This window comes from Eublepharis macularius, chromosome 8 (assembly GCF_028583425.1).
Source record: "Eublepharis macularius isolate TG4126 chromosome 8, MPM_Emac_v1.0, whole genome shotgun sequence".
Taxonomy (NCBI): Eukaryota; Metazoa; Chordata; class Lepidosauria; order Squamata; family Eublepharidae; genus Eublepharis; species Eublepharis macularius.
Window position 1 is genome coordinate 103,416,055 of NC_072797.1, and position 24,376 is coordinate 103,440,430.

The following is a 24,376-nucleotide window of genomic DNA, read 5'->3' on the forward strand; positions in this document are numbered from 1 at the left end:
GAAATAGAAGGAAAAACCAGCTTTAGCATTTTAGTATTTTCCTTGTCATTCTCTATTGAAGTGACAGACCCAAATAAACAAAATGGAAAAGTATAGCCTTCACTGCCAGCCTTGCTGATCAAGATTTGTTCTCTCCAAAAAAAAACCTGAGCCTTGCTAATGGAACAAGTAATTCTTTAACTGAGTCTCAGCTACTCAGTCAGATTCCAGCTTTGCTACCCTAAAGGAAACATACCTTTACACTAGTATTAATTGGCATCAACTCTCATGTTGTGTCTATCTTTCTCAGTAGCCTTTCAGCTTTATTGTTCATCCGTTTGCAGGACAAAATCCTTATACTGACAGAGAGGCAGCCAGGAAAATATTTCTAATTCTTTCCTAATCATTTTCTTGAAATCCTGAAGTGGGATGAAGAACATTGCTTTGCCATGTGGAATTTTACTCCCTCCAAGGTTAAGTAACTCTACTGATTGAAATGAATTGGAGAGTACAGTCCAATGTCTGTGCAGTGTGGAGTATCAGAGCAGAAATAAAGAGCCCTGCCATTGCATTAAGGTTCTCATTTCTATAAATCACTTCCTACAAGGTGCTAAGGGTGGACAATCATTTAAAGCAGCAATTTTGAAAGAAAATTACTTGATCCTCTTCCAACTGTTGAGATGTAACTTTGACTTAGCAATTTGCTGAAAAGAATATATTAGCAGAGTCCAAGGTCATTGTTTCTTTTTCTTCCTAACAAAAGCAGCTTAAATAGTGAAACATCAAGGTTAGTTTAATCTTTTAATTAAAAATGTCAGTATTCATTTCCTGGCAGATTCAAAGTTTATTTGCTAAGATTAGATATGCCTACCCTTAAGCCTGCCTAGAAAATATATCTTCCAAAACTAGTTCTTCCACTCAAATGCCAAGTTTGTGTTTAAATGAAATGCACATGTTCGGAGGCACTGTTGTTTCCCATGTACCCAAGATGAGCCCACACAGAAAACCGTTTCCAGAGCACAGTCAGGATGTGGAATCCTATTAACAGCAATGAAACTGTATCTTTTAGCTAACTTCCCAAGAGGCAACATCTAATCATCTTTGGATTCCTTGGAAAAGAGTTGGCTGTTAGTTAAGAACTCTTTCTTAGAGAGGCCAGACCACACCTGCACAATTTTTGACCCATTTTGTTAAACAAAGACCACCTGCTTTACCTGTTGTCCCACCAAGAGCTTAATCAATCTGTTTTAACTGCCTTTCTAAGACTAGAAAAAGAGAAGATTGGCACCAACCTGATGAGTTCAGTTCAGTTCAGTGGGTGAAAAGTTGCAAGGACCTAGGCATTTCTGTTGGAACCATGACGGTTCAACTTGAATCTAATTTAAATGCATGGGATAAACATGTCTTAAGGAAGCGGTACACTAATCTCCTACATTTTTGCCAACTCATGCCACAAAATGGAATTATAGGGGTTGGGGGCATAGGGGTTAATGCATCACTTTCTTTGAAGGATTGTACCAGGGTGCTTGCAATTTAATGCGCAATGCTGAGCCTGCTCCTACACAGTATTATAGACACAGTCACAGACTTAAGCCCATTTGTTTCCATTGCTTATGCTGTGTCTAATTCAGAATAGGATCTGACTGTAAACTGACACTGCAGTCTTATGTTCTGTTTTCAGCAGAGAAGAGATGGCTAATTTTTATATGGTAGGAAAACTCAGGCTTGGGATGTACTGATCCATGCCATAATAAATTACCATAAGGTGTGACAAGTGCCTAAGTCATCCTTTCCATTCCCGAATATGATAGGAGCAACCTTTGCAGTTGTCTGTTTTGAGAAGTAAATGTCCTCAGGGCTGAAGAGAGGGAAGCAGGCAAACGCTGAGGGTTTGCCTTTCATTCTATTTTGGTAATTTAACTCAAGGATCCAGCTCCACAAGATCCACATCCAAATCTCCAGGAATTTCCCAATCCAGAGTTGGCAACCCTGCTGATGGAAGCTTACTAGGTGATTTTGTGCTGCTGACACTCCGAGCCTAAACTACCTAAGAGAGTTGTGAGAATAATGAGACTGGGAGAATGTTATAAGTCACTTTGGGTTGGGGGAGGAAAGTGGGGTATGAATGAAGTAAACCAGTAAATATACCTTGAATGATCTGTAGTGGATCTATACTAAAGGTTAAATTTTGGCTATTTGAATCTGTTTCAGTATTCTGGTTATTTTACCCCTACATCTACTTGCCAAACCATATTATTTCAAGGTTCTCCTTTAAGGCTGTTTGGTGGAGGTGAGCAGACTCAAGTAAAAATTACCACTTGAGGGCAACTGTGTTTTTTACACATGGAAGAGAGTAGGAAAGAGAGTGTCTGGTGTTAGAAACCTGCTAATATTTTCCACTCATAGAGGATCTGCAAAGTCTTTTTGAGCACTTTTGGAATGTTCAAAAAAGGTAGGAGACATCACCACAAAATGGCTGCCATGGTCAGTGAGGGTAAATCCACAAACTGGCTGTCATTTGGGTGTAGCCAACCACATTGGCTACACCCAACGTTGGGAGATTCCAAAAAAAGGTTTGGAGGTTCCAAGCTAAAATTGTCCCATGACAGAGAAAACTGATTCCAGATAGGAACTTCATGCAGACACAAAGGCGTTACCTCCTGAGCCTTTCCAAAACATCTCCTACACTGCTAAAATACACAGGAAAGCCAGGACTGTCTCCTTGTTTTGGGGAACAGAAGCAAATTGGCTTCAGTTTCTAAGGAGAGGGGAAGGTTTGCTCCCTGAGCAGCCACAGGGAGAGTCCAGAGACATAAGAAACCCTGTGTCTACTGCCAAGCCAAAGGATGCCTGGTAACGTGCTTTCTCAGGAAATGCCAAGGCACCCACAAGCAACATACTGGGCACCCACAGGCAACCCGTTGGAGGTTTCTGGGTTAGACACTATACCGTGGCATTTTATTTTTTATGAGATACAAAAAGCAACCACAACAAAAGCTCTGAAAATTCTATACTTTGCAATTTAATCTTGAACATAGCCCACCAGTGGGTCTTTGTGTTTTGAAGCTATGAATCTTCCTCATACATGACTGACATTTTGATGAAATTCAAAATGACACCCCCTGATTGTAAGCAACTCCATTCATTGCAAAACCACTTCAATTAAACATAGCCATAAGCCGCTGAAAGACAAGACCATAATGGTATGAAAATCCCAAGAAGTCTTTCACAGAAAATACTTTCAACAGCCCAAGTCCAAGGATGTATTATGCTGTCAACATTATTATTGCTTCAGTCCTTAATGAGCTGATATGTTTGTAGTCCATAGAAAATATATAAATCAGCCATTTAATCAAATACTCTTTTTCAGCACAATCATAAAATATAGAGACTTGTTTTCAAACCAGTTTGGATGACACATCACACAGAAAATTATTTCATCCATGAGTCTGTTACGGAATGGAGATTTAGCACCAAGAGGTCTTCCATATCCCAAGGGGACTGCATTATCTCTGCGAAGGCACTTTATTATCTGTTAGCAAAATGGACAAAATATTACAACAAAACCCTGCATTTAAACAACTTTAATACTGTGAGGGGGGGGGGTGATATATTCACCAGAGTCCATACAATACAGTCAGCCCATTATAATTCTGAATAAAACGTTTCTGAAGCAGACCACATGCTACGCTTTTCTGCTTTTATTTAAACATTTGTACCTAAATCAGTGGGAGACTGTGTATGTCTGCCACCAAATGTGTTTATGAGAAAGATCTGGGGACATGCCCAAGGGTGCCCATCAGTTTGTGCAGGATGTTGGCCAGTTATAGGCCTTCTGCCCCAAACATGCCCCCACCTGACATCTAGGGCTGAGCTTTGCAAGGAAAAGTAGTCAGAGAAGCTTGTCTGCTGCTCCTGATCTCCTCTCTGATGAACATCTGGGTTCTCTAGAACCATCTGAAGGTCAAAGTTCTAAACAGTATGCAGAATTACCTACAGCAACAATTTTGCTCTATTAGTAGGAGTTTTGCCACTGATTTCAAAAGGAACAGAATTGCACCATATGTATATAATGCTGCTAGTTATAGTTTCCTTTTTGGGAATCTCACAGTTAAGAAGCTGCCCTTATACTTGCTCCATCATCATGGAAAATTCTGACAGATAAAAAATACAAATTACTGTTACACAGTAGATGTTATGAAATCTACGAAGTGATAGATGCTACCCAAAAAACCAAAGTAGAAAATTCCACTTTATATAACCCATGAAGAGCATATATGCTTGAAATACAATAGAAGTTTTTTACATTCAATAAACTGCCTTTCTGTTTGCTACTTAACCATCTGTCTCTTGGATAAAGTGGATTTTTAGTCTCCTTGTCTCATTATGTATTAAAAATAAATTCCAATATTGCAATTCTGGTGGTAGCGGAGAGTGACAGCAAGTCGTAGCCGACTTATGGCATCCCTACTGGGGTTTTCAAGGCAAAGAGACTAAGAGAGGTGGTTTGCCATTGCCTACCTCTACAGAGTGACACTGGCCTTCACTGGAGGTCTCCCATCTAATTTCTAGTCAAGGCTGTCCCTGCTTAGCTTCTGAGATCTGACAATATCAAACTTGCCTGGGCTATCTAGATCAAGGAAATGCATTTCTACATACATTTAATAAAAAAATAAGGTTCCCAAATGAGAAAATATCTTAGAAATAACCATTTCAAAGCGTAGTCACAGGAAGATAAGGCATATACTACATATGGAAGCGCTACAAGCATCAATCAGAAGTAACAGCAAACCTTGGTAATTAATTCTGAATAAGTACCCAAACCTTACTGAGCAAGTGAGCCTGGAGAAATTCTTCAACACAAGCACTCCCTCCCCCCCAGTATCTCCTCTTTTTGCATACATGTGGACAATTAAAGACTTCGGCATCCAAATAATAATGTATGGTTTGCTGTCTTCCCTGATAACCAGAATTACATCTTGGATTCCTGGTTTGAGGAGAGGAGCACAAACCATATTATATACTGTAAAAGTAAAAGTCTTTTGTGACTGAGCTGCATGCAAGAAGAGGAAGGAAGGAAAGGATAAAACTGAGGCTCTCCCGACCCCGGCTCATGCACATAACAAACCTGGGCTTGTTACATCTACCTCATGCTTCAGAGTAAATCCATTTATGGCAGACACAGCAACAATTCTCCGTGTAGTTCCCAATGCCACTGAAAATGCAGAGGCATTTGCAGCTGCAACACAGTATTTACACAGCAGTTTCTCCAACACTTTCCTCAACTCAGTCCCATGCAGTCTCTAGTTCCTTTCCCCATGTACAACCAGAGCACATTTTTCAGGCTTTAAAAAAAAAAACCCGAAATTGCTATACTGTTATAGATTTACACTATTGTGACAGAAATTAGTACTTTTTTTAAAAAAAAAAAAACCTCCAGTGGCATACATGTGATGGGAAATGTTCGCAAGAGAGGGGAGGCTGACACAAGGAAAATGGAGCTGATTTAGACAGGGCCTGCAAAAATGCATGCCCGCCTGTTCCCATAGCATGCAAACCTGTTTTCACTGCAGTCATTCCCAAAATATCACATTAAACCAGGTTTGGAAAAGATCGGAGCAAAACAGGGGAAAACCTGGAGGATGGATGGTTAGAGGATGACATTATGTGGATCCTCTGAAAAATTCTGCTCCAATCTGGAAGCCAGATCAGAGGAAAACCTCAATGCAGAAGCAACATGTGCGGAATCTCCACAGCTATGTCAATTTTCAAAGGGATCATAGAACATGCTTGAAGCAGTGATGCCTCTCTTCCTCTATTCCTTGTTTACACAGATACACCCGACTCCTTTTCTAAAATCTCTACTCTCAGCTGTCTATGCATGCAGCTCTTTATTTCTTTTTCCTTTTCTTGTTGATGGGCTGTGCTGGGGAAGGGTGGGTAGTAGCTTTTGTTTGTTGTAGTGTTTACCATTCTATATAGAGAAGCAATTTTAAAACATAGTAAACAAGGTATCAAATAACAGAACTGTTTATGTATGTAAATGGAGGGGGCATTTTTCAGCCCCCAGATATTCAAGGCAGCACACAATCAAACTGCATACTTTATTGGTCAAATGACACAGCTGCACCTTTGGGATCAGGCAGTGGCTTGCACTTGCTTAAAGTCTCCAGGGTGAGGCAGAAGCTTCGCAGGTCTAGCTTCTCTTCTTAATCTTGTGCTTTCCGGAGATGAAAGCACCATCAGGATCTAGATAAGGCAACCTTAATTACCCATCAAGTCACCTTCTACTGACTTTGAATTGTGGGTTAACCTTGGAACAGGTACACATTCAAGAAATATGACTGCCCAGAATAGTTTTATAAGTTTATCTTACAGGCATGTACTCAGATGTATCTAGACTTCCCGGCTCTTTTTTTTTTGTCTTCCCTTTTTAATGCCTTAAATTTAAAAAAGAGAGAACGTTTTTAAAACTGCATACCTTGCCAATGACAGCTACGAACAGTATCTTTGTCCTAGTGAGTCACACAGTGGGGAAGACCTCAAAGAGACAGACCTTCTTTCAAGGACATCATCAATCTCAGAGTCGGTGGCTCCCTGCAAAACACTTGTCCTGTTAACTTGGTTGTTCATCGACATCAGCACTGCAAAATGTGCCTTACTAAAAACAAAATATATCAGGTGTTCCAAAGAATTAAAAATGGCTTATCACTACATGTTCAAGAACAATTGATGTATGACACCTCCTCTGTCCTTTGCAGCTTTGTCGGTCAGAGCACATTTCTATTAAGGTTCATTAGGAGAATATCAGTTTAGAGGGACAACAGCAAGTAGTGTCAGTTTGGGTTAACTCACCTGGATCTGTGTCTCTCAGAATGTTTGAAATTAGTGAGCGAAAGCAGTTTCTGATTCAAACAAAGCATAACACTGACATTACAGAGGCAGATGTGAACTGCTTACAAAAATTTATGGGCAGAAAAAGGGCTCTTTATGAGAGTCTACAAGTTAAAGCTAAAAAGTGAACTATGCACTCAAATGGGAGAAAGGATTGCTTTCATACTGTAAAAGCTAGCAGATCCACAGTTCCTTAAAGGGGGCCACTCTTTAGAAAATACTGTTGCCTATACTATATTGCCTATATTGAAATACCAATAATATTGAAAGCCTTAATAATTTCACAGAGCTAAACCACATGAGATGAATTACACGAGGACGCTCAAGTGAAAGGAGACACAATGTTAGCTGGGAAGTGTAACTTGAATTTGACCTCTCTCTACAGAGTGGGCTAGATTGCTCCTCAGAGGGTTTGTTAATTTCATCTCTCTACAGAGTAGGCAAAGACTGCTATTCAGAGGGTTTGTTAATAATTGACAGAGTCTTGGGGGAGGCAAAGAGGAAATCCTCTGAAGAGCTATCTTTGTAGCTCCTTGGAGAGGTAAAATTAACAAACTCTCTGAGGAGCGATCTAGCCAGCTCTCTATAGAGAGGTCAAATTCAAACTACTCTTCCCAGCTAACGTTGCATCTCCCTTTACTTGAGAGTCCTCATGTAATTCATCTGTGTAGTTTAGCTCTAAGTATTTATACATGATTATGCTCAAGTTGCTACTTTCAATCTTTTTTTTTAAATCAATGCTTCCAGAGATTCTGACCTTCAACCACTGAGTCTTCCTTCTAGATAGGATGAGGCAATGGGAATGGTTGATTAAGTTGACAGACAGCAGGTTCGGGATAGACAAAGGAAGCACTTTTCAACTCAAAGAATACTCAACTGGTGGAATTTCCTGACACAGGATGCCCTGATGGCCTGTCATGGATATAGCTAATAATATAGGGGAACTGTTGTTGGATTTGACCAAGAAGATCATTGAAGACGTCTTTACACTCAGAAACAGGGCTGGGCTGGCCCCACAACTAGATATCCCACAAAGGGAGTCTGGAGGCCCAGACTAGAAAAACCTTGGAGAGAGGCATGAAACAGAGGAATAACATAGTTAAATGGCCTTGTATAGATTAGAAGAACCATCTAACTCATATCAATAGGTACGATGTGTTGAAGCCCAGGTGCAGAGAACATCTGAGAATGTCAGGAATGTCTTACTTCACAGATGTGAAGATTTGATTCAAGGATAGATATATCGGTTGATGGCCAAAAGATACTCCTTTGTATGAGAAGCTTTTAATCTGTAATTTTACATAGACTTTGTTAAGATACAATGTAGCAAGAATGAACTAACAATTTTATATACTTTGAGAAGATGTTTCAAATATATATAACCTTGAATGGTGTTTGAAGTTATAAGATATTTAGAATGTGAAGTTATAAGAATATAAGAACGTGAGCCCTCATCAAGAGGGACAGTTAGTTATTGTTAGGAGATGGTTCTGAAACCCTATGAATATAAGAAGTTGAATTAATTGGGTTCATCTTGTTAGAAGGAACCCCTTGCCTGTGACCTGCTTATCTTTGGGGTAAGATACTTTCTTGGACTTGTAACTAATCTATGTAGTTATAATGGATGGTATGATTTTCTACTGATTAAGCTAATATTGAGAATATGACATAAAGAATGTGTAATAAAAGCTTAGAATGGAAGCAAAGATTTTTCTAACAGTATTACTTGTTTATTATACCCAGTAATGGACCTAAACACTACTGAGGTTTATCTCTTTCCAGGAGTTAAATGTTTTTGTATGAGAAAGCTAACTAGACTCTTAGAGCTCCGTAAGTATATGCCTGTATAGGAATCAGGCCTGACCAGAGTAATCCAGAACAGGCTATCAGTGTAGCTGGCTTTAAAAGAAGATTAGAAACACAGGTTCATCAACAGAAATTACCCATGATGACTAAATGGAGCTTTCAGGTCCAAGGGCATGGAACCCTCTGAGTTCCAATGCCAGGAGGTAATAATGGGAGGAAACTTTGGCCTCCATGCCTTGCTTGCAGGTATCCCATGGGAGCCTGGTTGGCTACTGTGTGAAACAAAATGCCACACTAGATGGACCACTGGTCTGATCCAGCCCAACTGCTCATGTGAGTGGAGCCTCATCAATTCTGAAATACATTCAGCATTCTTATCCTTTGTAGTTTGTCTCATGGAGGTCATCACCACCTCTTTGCCACATTTTTAATTCAACAATATCAGCAAGTAATACTTCCCTCTAACTTTCCCCCAGTTCCCATGCTTTCCCATTTCTTCTCCTATTTAGTTCGAGAAGCTAAACTCATCCTTTGGCACACCTTGCCTCAACACATTCACAGATTCACCCCATTCTCTGTTACAGTTACAGAAACAATGCCATACTAGACCTACTTCTCATGGAGATGGCAAAACCGGCAGTTAAGACTGCAAGAAGAGACCCATCTAGCTCTCCATCAGTGGAAGGGCCGGGCTATTATCCTAACATCCGTGTGGAGGATTTCCGCCTTTTTAACGTGTGGATGGATACCCCCGTTTGAGCCCCTGCCATGCAATCCAAACACAGTTTAGCTCCCTCACTGAGGGCCAAGCAAGACATTATCCAGAAGCCCTCTCCCAAGAGTCTTCTTTCATCAACGTGCAGCTAGAAGGAAAAGGTGGGGGGGGGGAGCTGATCTTATTTATTTATTTAAGTCTGCCTTTCTCACTAAGACCCAAGGTGGATCACACAGCGCAAGTCAATATAATACAAGCAACAGCTAAGACATTAACTGAGCAAAATACAACATGATCAACAGTTAGGACATTCAATGAACAGATACAATTGGAAGTGTAGGGGGGATGGTATGTTAAACTCTTCCTAATCTTTTTTATCAAAATTGACCTCCAGCTGCAGGATGAAAGATACAGTGCTGGAGAAAAGCAGCTGGAGATAACCTAGACTGGGAATACTGAGGTTTAAACACCTGTCTCCCCTCCCCCAAGGCTATGACCCTATTTCCAGCTCTGTGACTTCATTTCAGTGGCGGGGGGGGGGGGAAATAAGCTGACCAAAGACGGTTCAATCTCCCCTGCATCTCTTCAACTTTGGCCCCAAGACCTAGACCCTACGCTGTATCCAAAGCCTGCTTGTTACCTTGCAGGGTACTTGCTAAGGGAGGCAAGATATATCAGTTGCCAATGAGAAGAAAGGGTAAGAACGCAGGCTGCTGAAACGCAAGTGGCAGCAGTTTTTGTGAAAGTGCACCATACTCACAAGGGAAAGTCTCTGCCTGGCCTCCTCTGAGGTTAAGAGGTTCCTTACTCTCTCATTAATCTCTTCCCAGGCGTCATTGGGGCTGGAGTATAACCTGGAAAATGTTAGACAACGAATCATGATATGCTTTTAATTATCTCACAGACAACCCCCTCAGGTAACTCCAGTAATGTCAGTCAGCTATTTAGTCAGTGCAAGGTGCACCTTTGTATTACAAGCAGAAAGGCAGAAATGAATTTAAGTCTCAAATACGAAAAGGCCCTGAAGGTACGTTGTGAGAACTGTGCTGCATGAAGGCCTTGTAATGCTCTGTGTTTATACTAAAAAGCCAGATGGAGATACAAATGCAGGCACAGGCCAGAATCCAAACAATATCAGGAATATACCCAAGAGCTACAAAGTACACATTCCCTCCTCCATCATATAGCTCCTTGTGGTGCATTAAGGGTGCATCCTGAGGGTTTGGTGACCTTCTGGAGTGAATTTGAGGGGAGGAATAGACATGCGATTGCTAGCTCAAGAGCTCCCTTTCCCTCAGCAGGGCATCACAAGCAGCAACAGAAGGGAGAGGAGATCTGCAGCATACGCAGGAGCTCTTGGGTATGTGCAAGATCCTGGTAGAAGCTCAGTGGCACCAAAAATAAAGCTTCATTTCTAAACGTTTGGATCTTGGTTGTAATCACTTGCTATTTAACTGGGACAAAATGACAACTTCGATATTTTCCTCTCCAAAATGTCAGAATGCCATTTTTGTGATGCCAGAGAAGAGGGCCGCACTACGTATGGAGCAAGAAACAAACAAAAAACAGTGGTGCAGTAGATTTATTCCAATATAGTGCCCCTACTTCAGGTGAACCTGTATAATAATATCAGGTGTTTTCCACACCTAGGGCAGTATATTGGAATAAAACTATTTTTTTCCAGCACACCACTGGATTTTTGTTGTTGCTGCTTGCATTATTTTTGTGGGAAGAAGTTGGTTCAAATCCTGTATGCAGTGTAGCGCAGACAAGGTGGCCATTTATAGACTTCTTTAGCAACAGCCCTCTTGAGGCTACTAGTGATTGCCAAAAAGATGTTTCAGCCTCTGACCTCTCTGACAACAACAACTGTACTTTTCTTGAAATTATGGACACCAAATGGCATCATTCCGCTCAGAAGGTCAACTTTCACCAAAGCGCTGACTGTGCATCTCAAAGTGTCTCTTTTGCAAGGCAATGACAAAGGGATTCAAATGTACGGAATTCTCTCCAATCTCTTGGGCTACTTATAGCACAAGGTCAGGATTGTTTATGGGACCTGCCTAGATATGAACTCATCTGTGTAGTTATTTTTCTTAATCTGCTTCGATCAGCGTCATTGCACTGCATCCTCCAGTCAGCATGGGAGAGAAAGAATCAGAGGGATTGTCTCTGAAACTTGTAGCTAGGAAGGGACTCTCAGAAATAGCAGTCCTCCATAGAATCCCGTCAAACCTCTCAGGAACAGAGGTTCCTCTCTGCCTCTTCTGGACAGAGTTCCTGGCAGTATTACATATACATCCTACAATGAAAACAGCAGCTAAAGCATCTTTATATGTTTTTGACATTATAGTTTTATCATTTGGTGTTTATGCTTTGCTTATGTGTTTTATTTGCTTGATTGTGATGGTCTTTGGCTGTGTGCAATAAATATTCTGGTTGCTGTTCTACTGTTGCCATTCCTTGTCCCATTACCTCTCCCCAGAACTTATCATATCTTTTTCTATTGAATGTTCCCATGCAACCCTGGGGAAGAATGCATTGGCCTGATTGCTGTAACACTAGGCAGGTTCTCCCTCAATACTGACAGACAATGCCATAGCAATTGCTGGCCCCAATGCCAAGCATAAGTAGAGTCATTGTACAGCAATGGGGAGGAAACAACCAGCCGGGATGTTCTGGCAACAGGAAGATGCTTCATCAACACCGCCAGATTCTGTGAAACTGCAGTCTCTGGTTCCATGGGCTGCTATGGGCTCAAGTAAGGAAGTGGGAAGTCAACAGCCCATGGCAGTATGAAGCAGTTGCCCACAGGGCCAGCAATTGCTGTTCAGTTCATCTTCAACAGTGAGAGGGCATCTGCCCGTCACCAATGAAATCAGGCTGGCAGTTCCCTCCCCACTGCTGTGTAGTGACCACCTCTTCCATTTCAGGTCAGCTTGTTCCCTTTCTTCCATTTCTCCATAGGGCCAACTGCCAATTCTGGTAAAAATGGGGGAGGAGTAACAGCAGCCACTTTTATAGGCTCCTCTTCACTGTGGGCCACTTGTTGGTCACTGGCAGTAGCCATTCAAGCCCTTCACTTAATGATCTAGCAATGATAACCTCTGTTGGGAAGATTCCCATGTTCCACTAGGACTTGGTGACTGGTAACGGTTTGGACAGCTAAACAGTGCTTTGTGGTCTAATGCAGAATTGCTGCATGAGTAATTGAGAGCTCCCTCTGTTTCAAGAGATGATGGAACAGGATCAGAACAGCTGCAGCCATCTGGCTCTCTGATAACCTGTGAAACAATGAAGAATTTTCCAGTGGTTAGAACAACAATATTGGAAAACTGGAACATGTCAGACGTATGCCACAAGTTTTGCAGAACAAGCTCTTCAGTCAGACCATGTCTAAAGCTGCCATACATATAGATATTCCTACACTCAGTCATCAGCAACCAATGGCCCAGGTGCACATTATGAATTCTCAGGTCTACCCTGGGTGCTGTCAAAACCAGATGTGTGATGGGAGTCCCATGTTTAGACTGACTGAAGTAACCACACATTCTTCAAAGGCACAGCCCAATGGACAATAGCCCAGCCTAAAGGTTATTTCCCCCCTCCCCTGCCATGCCATTTTTCCAACCTGAAACAGCCATAGAAAGACACAACTAGACAGGTATCATGTGAAGCCAGTCACCATTTCTAGGGGAGACTGCAACAGCCAAACAAACCAACCTTAATGAGTAAAAAGACACTCCTGGCCACAGCTGCCACCAGTGACACCAGATCTGGGAGTGAAGCCAGAAGTGCATCCAAGCTGTGTGTGTATTCACAGCAAGAGAACTACCAGCTCTCAGATTAATCAGACCTCCCATCATCAAAATCCCCATCTTGCAGATCTGAGCTTCAGAAGCAGCCATAAAAAGATCTGAAGTCCCTGAAAGCAAGAATGTGGGCATCATTCTAAATGTTCTTCACAGTAAAAGTCAGCAGAGAGGTAAACTGACTGGCCTTGATCAGGACTAGTTATATATACTTTTTATTGAACACTAAAGGGCATTCTGCTGAAAAAAGATGCAAACTGCATCCTTCTATACACAACCCACAAAAGTATCATTTTTCATATGTGTTCATTGGCTAATCTCAATTCAGTACCATTACAGGCAACCAGCATCAGCCACTGCCCTATCAAGGAATTGTGTACATTTGAGCAATTCACTTACAAGCTATGATTTTACATGTGCAGCTTCTTAAATTACCTTAGCTGCAGGACATGACGATTTCCAGCTATCAAAAGATAATGCTGAAAGAAATAAAATTCATATTAAAGAATTAAAATAATATTTATATTGTATTTATATAATGTATACACACATAGATGTATGGGGAGCAAAGGCTGCATGCATGGTATAACCCAATCTCATCAGATCTCAGAAGCTAAGGAGGGTCAGTACTTGGATGGGCGACCACCAAGGAAGACTCTGCAGAGGAAGGCGATGGCAAACCACCTCTGCTTCACCTGCCTTGACAGCCCCTTGCTGGGATTGCTATAAGTCGATTGCAACTTGATGGCACATACAAAAACACACACATATAGATGTATTATATGCAGGATTAGGACTAAGAAAATGATTAATGAATATTTCCTTTCCATGGATATGGACATTTCTTGCTCGGTTCATTATCAGCAATATTTTACATTCAGAATTTAGAACCTTCCTTTTGAAACAAGAAATTCAGCAGCAGCTCTTTAAAAAGTTGTTTCCAACTGTATCAGAAATCCAATATTCTGGTACCAGGAAAAGGTCCAGGAGTGGAGCTACCTGGGTCTGGAAGAGCCATCCAAAGGTGAAGCCATCCAGTAGTTTATGAGTGTCCATGGATAAAGTCCAACCTTTTTTTGAAGGATCAAATGCTCGGCTTTAGCCATGGACTTTCCTAAAACTGCTGGACTCTACCTCTGGATGGCTCTTCTCTTCTAGACCCAGGCAGCTCTTAAGGTTTACAGCCACAAACGTTCCAGGTAAAAAAGAACTGGCCATGCCCACTGCTTTTCTGGAATTTCCCCCCACAGGTAAACATGCACAAACAACCCATTCAAGCATTTTTTTTCTGGTTAGTTGACAACCTTGGATTCTAAATAGCTATGCTTGGGTCAATAGGATGACCAATGTATGAAATGCTTTAGACAGGATTTCTTCCTGTATTTGCAGTGCTTTTGCCAAAGAACTGTGGTGTGTCCAGGATATAGGATAAACACTTTAGTTTATCTGAATCTTGTGAAACAACACTGCAGAAAAGACTCTGTAAATTAAAACTATGCAATTCTCAAAAAATCATCTGTTAACTTCAATCAGTTGTAACAGATGCTGTATCTTCATTACAAACTTGGAAATGACCGTTTGGAGATGGTATTTGTACAATAGTCATGTTCCTCATAGAGACCTCCAGCCTCACTCATAAAATTCCAGCTTTCAGGAGACGGAATAATTATCGAACAAGTGTAAGGCTATGGTACAGAAGTGTCCTAAACTTATTTGGAAGACAGCTGTCTTTAAAGAACTCAAATCTATTCTTCAAAGTGGCAAGTCCTTTGTGGGGGGGGGGGTGTCACTTTTTGAAATACCTTTGGATCTTTCCAGAATGAAAACAATCTCATCATTTTATTTTTATTTATAGAGCTAGGCCCAATTCAGCACCAGCAACACCTGTATGGTGTAGTGGTTAGAAACTCCCTGAATGTCTTTTGGGCCAGTCACTGTCTCACTCTCAGCCTAACCTACCTCACACAGTTTGTGAGAATAAAATGGGGGAGGGTTGCCATCCTCCAGGTGGGGGCTGGAGTTCTCCTGGAATTACAACTGATCTCCAGACTACTGAGATCAGTCCCCCTGAAGAAAATGCCTAGTTTGGAAGGTGGACTCTGACATTATACTCCACTGAAGCCCCCCCTTCCCCAAAACCTGCCCTCCCCAGGCTCTATCCCCAAATCTCCAGAAATTCCCAAACCATAGTTGGGAACCCCAGGGGAGGGAGAGCCACATGCCATATGGAGCTCCTCAGTAGAAAGACAAGATAAAAATTAAATAAATATTGACTTTCCTCATGATGCATGGTTTCATTAGCCTTGTAGCTGGGGAAATAGTCATGCTGAGGTAAGAAAACCTGGTCACAGGAGGTTTTTTTAAAAAAATTGTTAATACGTCATGGGGGATATGCCCCCTATTGCTGAAGTGGAGCTGTGGAACACTCCGCCTCAGTGAACTGAAGAAAGGGTGGGGGAGGGATGGAAAAAAGTTCACCACATTATTGTAAAAGAGCCTTCCCTGTGTATGCCATTTATTATTGGTTTCTTCAAAGGGCTACCTGCAGTTGTCACTCCAGAAGTTGTTTGAAATGTCAAGTAAAATACTATAAACTTCAATGCTTTCAAAAGAGTGCAGGCACTGGAAAGGGAAATTTATTTCTGTGTCCAACAGTATGCTTTGACATTTATGAAACTGATATACACATGGCATACAAAATCATGAGCTGGAGGGAAGGAGAATGACTGCATTTTTGCCCAAGGACAGAATGCTGCAGCCTGAGAATGTGATATGACCACTTTAGGAGCACTGTGAGAAAGAGGTCTGACTTTCCTCCGCAACTAAGTAACACCTTGCATTTTTTCCCTAATAAACTATTGCATAGAGACTCTAATTTCTAGCAAAAGTATTTAGATTAGAAGTTCGTAAGATTACAATACCTACCCAACAAAGTGAAGAAACCAATTGACAGGGTGCACTGGTACTCAAGAAGAGCCAATTACAAGACAAGTCCCAAAGAGAAAACAACGGAGTAACCTGCAGGTCCCAGCTCAGACTGGCCAACATGATGGTCAATGGCCACTCAATAATCAACAGGCAATCCTAGCAAGTGATACTTTTTTCTCATAGGCTTTGTACAGGAGACCATTTCTGACTTCTAGGCAGTCCCCTAAGCTTCTTACCAGCAGCAATAGGCCACCTTACACAAAAAACAAGAAACCCGGATGCTAACTCTGTCCATTCCATATCCACTCAGCCAAAAGTGTTGCAGTCCAAATAGACATCATCATCTCCAGTTCACGCACATATCTCCAGTGTGATATATGCCACTATCTGTTCTCAATGTGCTTCTGCCCTCTACAGAGCACAAACAAATCTCTACACAAACTATAAAATGGACAAAAATCTGACACAGAAATGAAACCAGTGAGAGAACATTTCAGCTCTCTGTTGCTGACCTAAAAGTCACTATTCTTCAACAAAAGAACTTCAAAAAGAAATTCCAACGTGAAAATGCTAAGCCAGAATAAAAAAAAGTGATTGCACTTTCTGAGGCTTGAACAAATACTGGGAATCCCACAGCCATTATAGGTGTTAATCAGCATAGCAAAACTACGGAAAAGGCATTATAACCAAATATAACAGCAATGAATGATTACTGAACTTTCCATGATTACATTATTAATCATAATTTCATACTTTGTACTATACACCTACACGCACATCTGCCAACTAATGCTCTAGTTCATATATCTGATGAAGTAGGCAAAAGCTTATGCTAGAATAAAACAGTTAATCTTTAAGATGCCACAGAGATTCCTTTTTGGTTTTGCTGCAAGAGTTTAATGCAGCTCCTCCTCTTTCTATTTGTATCTGTCAAAGGGAGCTTCAAGCTTGTACCCTGGAAAATATTGTTAGTCTTTAAGGTGATATGAAACTTGAATTTTGGTCCTCTGGAATTTGATACCAAGGTATATTTGTAGACTTTGCTTTTGTCTCAAATAGTATCTTGCTTTCTACAAAAATCGAGGAACAGAAGACATAACATGTTAAACTGAAGGATAACAGAATTAGATCCACAGATCAAAAGAAGGAACAAGGTCCTGGGGATCATCACATACAGTAAATCTTTACATACCTCGTTTCAACTGAGATTTGTGAGAATTCCTTGCTGAACCAACATTTTGTCTTGAATATTGATATGGTACCAGTGACGGAGTTTGTTCAGCAAATGATTTAGAAGGGTCTACCTAAAGGTTAAGAAATAGTATCAAGGTAGAATCCTGAATGCAACAGAAATTACACTTGAATGAAAACCAGGAGTGAAGTGGAAGGGATGAGAAACAGCCATGGGGAACGGCCATGCCCCCAGCCTGCCTTGGTCTGGCCCCTAGGCTGGCCCGGCACCACCTTCAAAGGAGGAAGGTAGTGTATGACCGAGCTGGGTGGCCAGGCAGGTGAAATAGGTGGGCCCATAGTGAGGGCACGCCAGGAGGGAGCGTCCTTCACTGTGGCAAGTCCTCCTTCCTTGTACCTCTGGCTCATGCTACCCCAGTTTTTGGAATGGGGTGGCCCTGGTGGCAGTGGCCACGGTGGGGGGCAGGCCATCAGCTCGCTGGTCCAAGAACACAGTATTCATTGTTTTTTTGCGACTTGTATTTTTAATTACAATTTTCCATTGTCTTTCTGCATTCCCTAATGGGTCTTCTCTGGCATTTAAGGGCAAAACAATACATTAGTTAAAAACCTTTAATTAATTGAAAATATATTTTCAAATAAAGTCATTAATAGCAGCCATTCCCAAACTGGATGCTGACTAGAGATGGGCACTATCCAAAAAAAATTAACGATTCAGCTGATTGTGGATCGGTGCCGACGACGATCCCGCATTAACGATCCATACCGATCATCTCCCCTTCCCGAGCCATGGATTGTGGATCGTGGATCGTGGATGCCAAAGTGGGGCACGCTGGTATTCCCAGCTATGTGGGAAGGTGGGTGGTGGCGGCGGCCGCCGGGCCTGGCGGGCACGGGGAGGCGGCGACAAGCCACCTCCCCTCAGGTCCCATTCAGCAACACAGGAGGTCTGTGTTTGGCCATCAGAGCTGCCTATCAGGGTTTGCAGGGATGAGATTGGAGTGCCCATGGCTACAGAACACCCCCTTCCCCCTCCCTCCCCTGGCTGTCTTCTCCCAACTTGTGACTGCTTTGCTGCTCCGTGGTTGGAAGGAAGCCCTGCTGATCAAGGAAAGCTGGGCTTCCATTCGGGTTTCCAGGGCGATAGAAGGAGGGCAAACAGAGCTCAGGCTTTCCCCTGGCTCTGTTGCCAGGGGATTGCTGGCGCCTGAGTGTCTGGATCCCTGATCCGAGCCCGAACGCAATGATCCAGGCCTCTCCCGATCGCTGGATCATTGGCCGTGGACGATCACGATCCGCCGGGTCACGATTGCGCCATCGCCATTATCGTGGGGTTTTTTTGATCGTAATGCGGACCGTGCCCATCTCTAGTGCTGACACACAAAACTGTGTGTCATGAAAAATTCATTAAATAATGAAGGCTTCACTGAAACCAAAGTTCCCATCTATGAAGGAGTCTGCCTTTTGCACCTCAGCATGTCTTCTGCTAGGCACCCTAGCCTCCCTATAACACACAGTTCCATCAAGATAATGGGGAATCAATAGGTTTAGAAGTCAAATGGACTTAGAAAGGTGTAACTTTGTATAGAACAGCACAGTGAATTTCCCTGGTTATTCTGACCACCCTTTACTAGAAGAAAAAAAAACAGAATACATATTTGTTGCACTGAACACCTTCTAAAAGTTACTGTCTCTCTAGCATTCTCAGGACTTACATGTCTGACTACAAAAGGTGGCCTGAGGTCTGTTTCTGCTTTGAACTTAACAGACCTCAAGCTCAAAGGAGAGAGCTGCTGCTGCTGCTGCTGCTGCTGCTGCTGCTGCCTGCCTCTGCCAAAATCACGGAAGTGTTTTGTTGGGCTTGGAGATGGAGAACGGGATCCTAAGGATCTTGTAAGTCTCTTAGAGATACTATCCCTCCTAGTTGCTCTACATCGTATTGGTGAGATGCTCCTTCGCTGAGGTGATGCTGAGTTAGCCGTTCGTAACTTGATTTTACCTCTGTCCTGAAAAATGCAATAATATTGACACGTGCTGTTTGGAGACCTAGCTATGGAAGACAATAAAGGTGGCAGGGTGAATAACTTGTACTTCTAGCTCCACAACTCACACCTGAAAGAATGGGAAATATTTATTTTATTCAAAAGTTTTAACTTGCTTTCCCAACAAAATATCTGAAATGGCTTAACAATCATGAAATACAATATACTAAAAATGCAATAAATCTCCATTATAAATATCTCATCTCATAGCATCTTCAATGGAACCAGAATAAGCAGGTACCATTTTCCTGGGGCACTCCCATCTCAACAGAATGAAGCCAACTGTATAAACTGCAGGTCCCACAATTCTCCCTGTTAATCAAGTGAACAGAATGGAGACTAGCACTGGTTAAAGCAGCCACAGCACATTAATTGTGAGCCTGACTTTACTACATGAGAAAGAATATAAGAATTGCCTTATTAGATCAAACTAAGGTCCATCATGATATCTAATTCTCAATATGGCCAAATCTGTGGATACTTAAATCTGGAAAATGAAACCATGGACAAACAAGACAGATCTTGCTAAAAACATGAAAAATAAATTTAAAATGTCTTCCTCAGTTGACAGTCCAAATCATTTTTTGCCTCTATCCAGAGCAGATTTGTGTTCATAAGTTGTCCTCCACATAATTGCGGATCTGAGCCCTGCAACTGACTGGATGCATCTTTGTTAAAGTTTTATGATAAAGCTATGATTTTTAAAAAGTGTCTTAGGGTATGTGCAGCCCCCCAAACAGAGCAAATTATGGAGCTCCAGAGCTTTTCCAAGTGAGGAAGATGTTGCAGGTAGGAGGAACCCAGACCTGGTTTGTAGAGAAACATCATATTGAGTTGGCCTTTACAAACAAAAGGACAAAGATGAATCTATCTTTTCATATGAAAATGCATGCACATCTGGATAACCATTATTATGTATGATATGTGTCGAAAGATGGATTAGAACCTTTTACTACATCAGTATATAGGTATGAAAAGATGGTTACTAGCTCCTGGGGCCTGAGTGATGAATAGGTGACTGCATATAATTTCAGATAAATATGAGAATGATGGAAGAACTTTATTGTATAGGAACACTGCTGAGCCAACGGCATGTAATAAAGAACACTCATCAGAACAGAACAGAACAGAAGACAAAAAACCGCTTTCCCATGAGCTCCTATTCTAAAGGCATTAAACTGATTAAATTCTGATAGCTTTCAGATATAGAGGCGATTTGGTGTCTGAAGAAGGGAGCTTTGACTCTCTAAAGCTTACACTCTGAAAATCTTGTTTGTCTCTAAGGTGCCACTGGACAAAATTCCTGCTGTTCTACTGCAGACCAACACAACTACCCACCAGAAGCTATTTGGGTTAGTTAATAAGCTAAGTAAAATTTAAGAAATCTGCCTGGATACAATATTAGTGTGCAGCAAAATGCCTGCTGAGAGAGGGCAGAGTGAGGTAAGTAGCCTCCGGCCGCCCTCCCTTGGTTGGTGGTCACTTTAGTTGCCCTAACTAGTCAAGCCTTGTGCTACATTTGAATTCTTGCCCTTGTGGAGATGGGAGTGTCGAGTCCCTATTACATGTTTTCTTTGAGTGTAAAATATATGATCATATCAGGGAAATATATATATCAAACCTATAATTGATGGTCTTCCGGGGAAAGAGAGAAAAAACTATATTACAATCATGTTAGCAAACAGGAATAAGGAAATGACGCTCCAAGTGGCAAAATATGGCTGGATGGTCATTAATAGGAGGAAATCCTGGCTTAGTGTGCAGAATCCTAGATAAGTATTGATATAATTTGATAATATAAGGTAATTTGAATTTTAGGTATTTATATTATGTAAATTATAGTAAGCTACAATTTTAATGATTGCCTGGATATTTTAAGTTTATATTGTTGCCAAATAATTATGTTTTTAGGACTGATCAATTTTATAAGTAAATTTTAAAAGTGGTAATTGTTGAAATATGTACCTTTTAAATATTTATTTTAAAATGGCGCGTGTCTCGCTGATGTGCAATCATGTAATTTTGAACTGATTTCAAGAATGTGATGGCCTCTGGCTAATAAACTTTGTTGTTGTTGAATTCTTGCAGGCTGAGGCAATCTGGCCTATGGCCTTCAAGTCATGTACTTCACATGTATCAAACTAAATGCACTGGTTTAATGAGGTACAGAGAGTTTTAGACTTGATCAACACACGATGTTCCTCCATACCTGTGTCAAAATTAGCGAAATATACTTACATGGTACCATCTTCTGGACAGCAGTGGAAGTTCAGTAATGGTTGTCCTTGTGGAAAACTCTAATTTTGGCGCAATGCCCTTTAAGGTTTGAAAAGAAGTAGAACTGAGTTGAAAGAATGTAGCGAGTAGCCACACACAAAAGTACCATAGAAGATGACAGGATTTGAGACCAGTAACCTAAAGAGATGTATTTTTCACAATGAAATCAATGGGCTTAAAAGGAAGTAACTCTGCTTAGGATGGAGATACCTCCAATTGAAATCATTCATTCAATGGCTATATCAAAGTAAACATCCAAGCAACATCACAGGAAATGTGTACCTAGGGAATAAACATTTCAGTCACGCCAATTCACAAACTAATAAACCATTTTGATTTTCAGTGAACCTGAGAATGCTTAACAGTGCAATTCTGTACAGAGTTACTCCACTCTAAGCCCACTGATTTGCCAAGTAAACTGCGTATGATTGTACTGATAACGTACTACAATTTGTCCTTGACTTATCTAATACATCTAATAAAATGCTACTATAGTGGTTCAAGAACAGAAATTACTTTAAAATATTCCTCTATAATAAAAGAAAATTGAATTGCACATGTCTATAATACAATTCTTTCAAAAATCACTTTGTCAACTGCTGAGGACTGAACTGAACTAAGTTGTGTAAGAGTTTGGCTTAATTGCAAAAATATTTTATTGTGTACTTCCAAGCAAAGGTGCTTAAGATCACAGCCTCAGCTAGTTGTGTGTGTGAGAATTTTAAGTTGTAGTGTGCAATCCTACGCATGATTACTTGGCAAGAAATTCCCTTCATGTCCAACAGACTTCATTCTTAAGTAAAAGCCTTATCTTTCACAAAAGTATGCATAGCACCAAGATGGTATCTTCAATCTTGTGCATATTTATCTGGGAGAATAAGACTTAGTCTGAGTAAACTTCAAAATGACTTTAAATAAAAACTGACACAGGATAAAAGAAAATGTCCCATGTAAATATATTTTCCAATACAAATAGTCATTTATTTTATAAACAGAACTATCTGTGTACTTATAAGAGACGATATATATATGTCAATATGTATTTCAACACAGAAATATAGAAAGACCTATGAAGGATCCCTGCTGTGTCTTTACCAGCCTTTATAGTAAAGCTGAGCTGGCAAGTAGGGGTGTACGTCCAGATACACTTGAGCTGAAAATATACCCAAAATTAGCCATTTTGCTTGGCTCAGATATAGCCAAACAAATAACCCCCCTCCCCCCAAATTATATCCAAAAATTTCAGGAGTGTTTAGGGGGGTGTAAGGGAGGGCCAAGCTAGCATACTTTTAAAGGGAAGAGGTATAGTCCAGCTACCCCCCCCCCTCCCCACACACACCCGGCCTTTCCATTTTTTAAATTGTACAGGGAAGGAGGCAGCCATAGGACTTAGCTTGCTGGGATTGTGTTGCAGCAGCTGGCCCTTCTCATGGCAGCTCCTCCCCCACAGGCCATGGCAGCTGGCAGAAACTGATTGCCACGCTTACCTGCATTCCTGTGAGGCTTGAGCCATTGCTGCAAGAATCATGGGTGGTTCCAGAAGGCTAGGTGAGGCTCCAGAAGGCTTCAAAAAACTTTGCAAAGCTCTGGAGCCTCCCGGAGTCTCACAAAACCTTCCAGAACCACTTCCCACCACACTGGCCCAAACCTTGCAGGAAGGCCCGGCAACCATTCCCCACCATCTGCCCGGTCCAAATGGACTCTGCTGGGAGAAGGACCAGCGGCCGAATGCAGACCCAATCAAGAGTAAGTCTTATGGTTGCTGCCTTCCCAATTAAAAAATAGACAGGATAGTGGAAGGGATAATAAAGAAGGCACTTTTAAACTTTCCATTTTAATTTCAGGGAGGGTTTTTTTTTAAAGGATATCATTTTCAGGAGCTGAAATTCTTGAACTCAAAAATTCTACCAAAAATAATTCTTAAAATGACACCCCCACCCAAAAAAATTCTGACATAACAAAAAAAACCCATATGCTGCAGAAAAGCCCAAACTGAAATTAAAATACTAACTTTTGAAGTGCACAACCCTATTAGCAAGTCCTTGGAAAGGTGACAAGAATAGTATTTGCCTCTGCTAATTGAGAAACCATGAGAGAAGAAAACAAGCAGCCACTAGTTAGTAGATCTCTGGTTTCTCTCTCTTCTAAACAAGTATGCAAATTCTTTGGCACTCATCTCTAGCTTGAAAACTGATTCAAGCTTGTGTTAAAAATTAAATTCCTTGCAGCTCAATAAAATAGTTTACCATTAACCTGCTAAGTTCAGATCAGCCATGGTGCAAGCAAATAGGAAAAGATAAAACTGTTCCCACAAAAAATCACCACCACCTTTGGCATTTCACAGCAGTCACCAGTCGAGGATGGAAAAGGCAAGATGTGAGTGGATGTAGAGGAGATCTCTGACCTCTAGTCATAGGATTGCCTTTGCTGGGCTTGTAACTATGTTAGCACAAGGCACTCCATCTGCTTTCACATCAATGCATAAAGGAGAATCCTACATTTGGTAACAGGAACAGATAAGTCAGTTGCACACCTCACCTGCAGAAATCCAAAGCCTGGCAATTGCCAGCTGTTGAAAATATAGCATGTATTACACCACTGGTGTGACTGCACAGGTTAACTTCCAGGTCCAAGACCCAGCACCAGCCATTACCTTTAAAACCCTAAATGGGTTAGGGTTTTAAGACAAATCTCCTTGCATATAAGCTTTCTCGTCAGATAAGCAAGTGAGG

The 24,376-nt window shown here is 41.3% G+C and overlaps 1 protein-coding gene across 2 annotated transcripts in view; it reads right to left on the reverse strand.

Annotated features, from left to right (window-relative positions):
* Positions 1 to 3,005: 3,005 nt before the first annotated feature.
* Positions 3,006 to 24,376, reverse strand: part of SPATA6L (spermatogenesis associated 6 like) — a 34,135-nt gene continuing 12,764 nt past the window's right edge. For both annotated transcript variants that reach the window (XM_054987097.1, XM_054987096.1), the window contains exons 6-13: positions 21,606 to 21,683; positions 19,041 to 19,331; positions 17,327 to 17,438; positions 13,642 to 13,685; positions 12,500 to 12,678; positions 10,155 to 10,248; positions 6,461 to 6,576; positions 3,006 to 3,511 (exon numbers count right to left, since the gene is read on the reverse strand). In XM_054987097.1, coding sequence (XP_054843072.1) covers positions 6,475 to 6,576; positions 10,155 to 10,248; positions 12,500 to 12,678; positions 13,642 to 13,685; positions 17,327 to 17,438; positions 19,041 to 19,331; positions 21,606 to 21,683 — 900 coding nt within the window. In that variant the 3' untranslated portion in view covers positions 3,006 to 3,511; positions 6,461 to 6,474. The remainder of the gene's footprint in view (positions 3,512 to 6,460; positions 6,577 to 10,154; positions 10,249 to 12,499; positions 12,679 to 13,641; positions 13,686 to 17,326; positions 17,439 to 19,040; positions 19,332 to 21,605; positions 21,684 to 24,376) is intronic.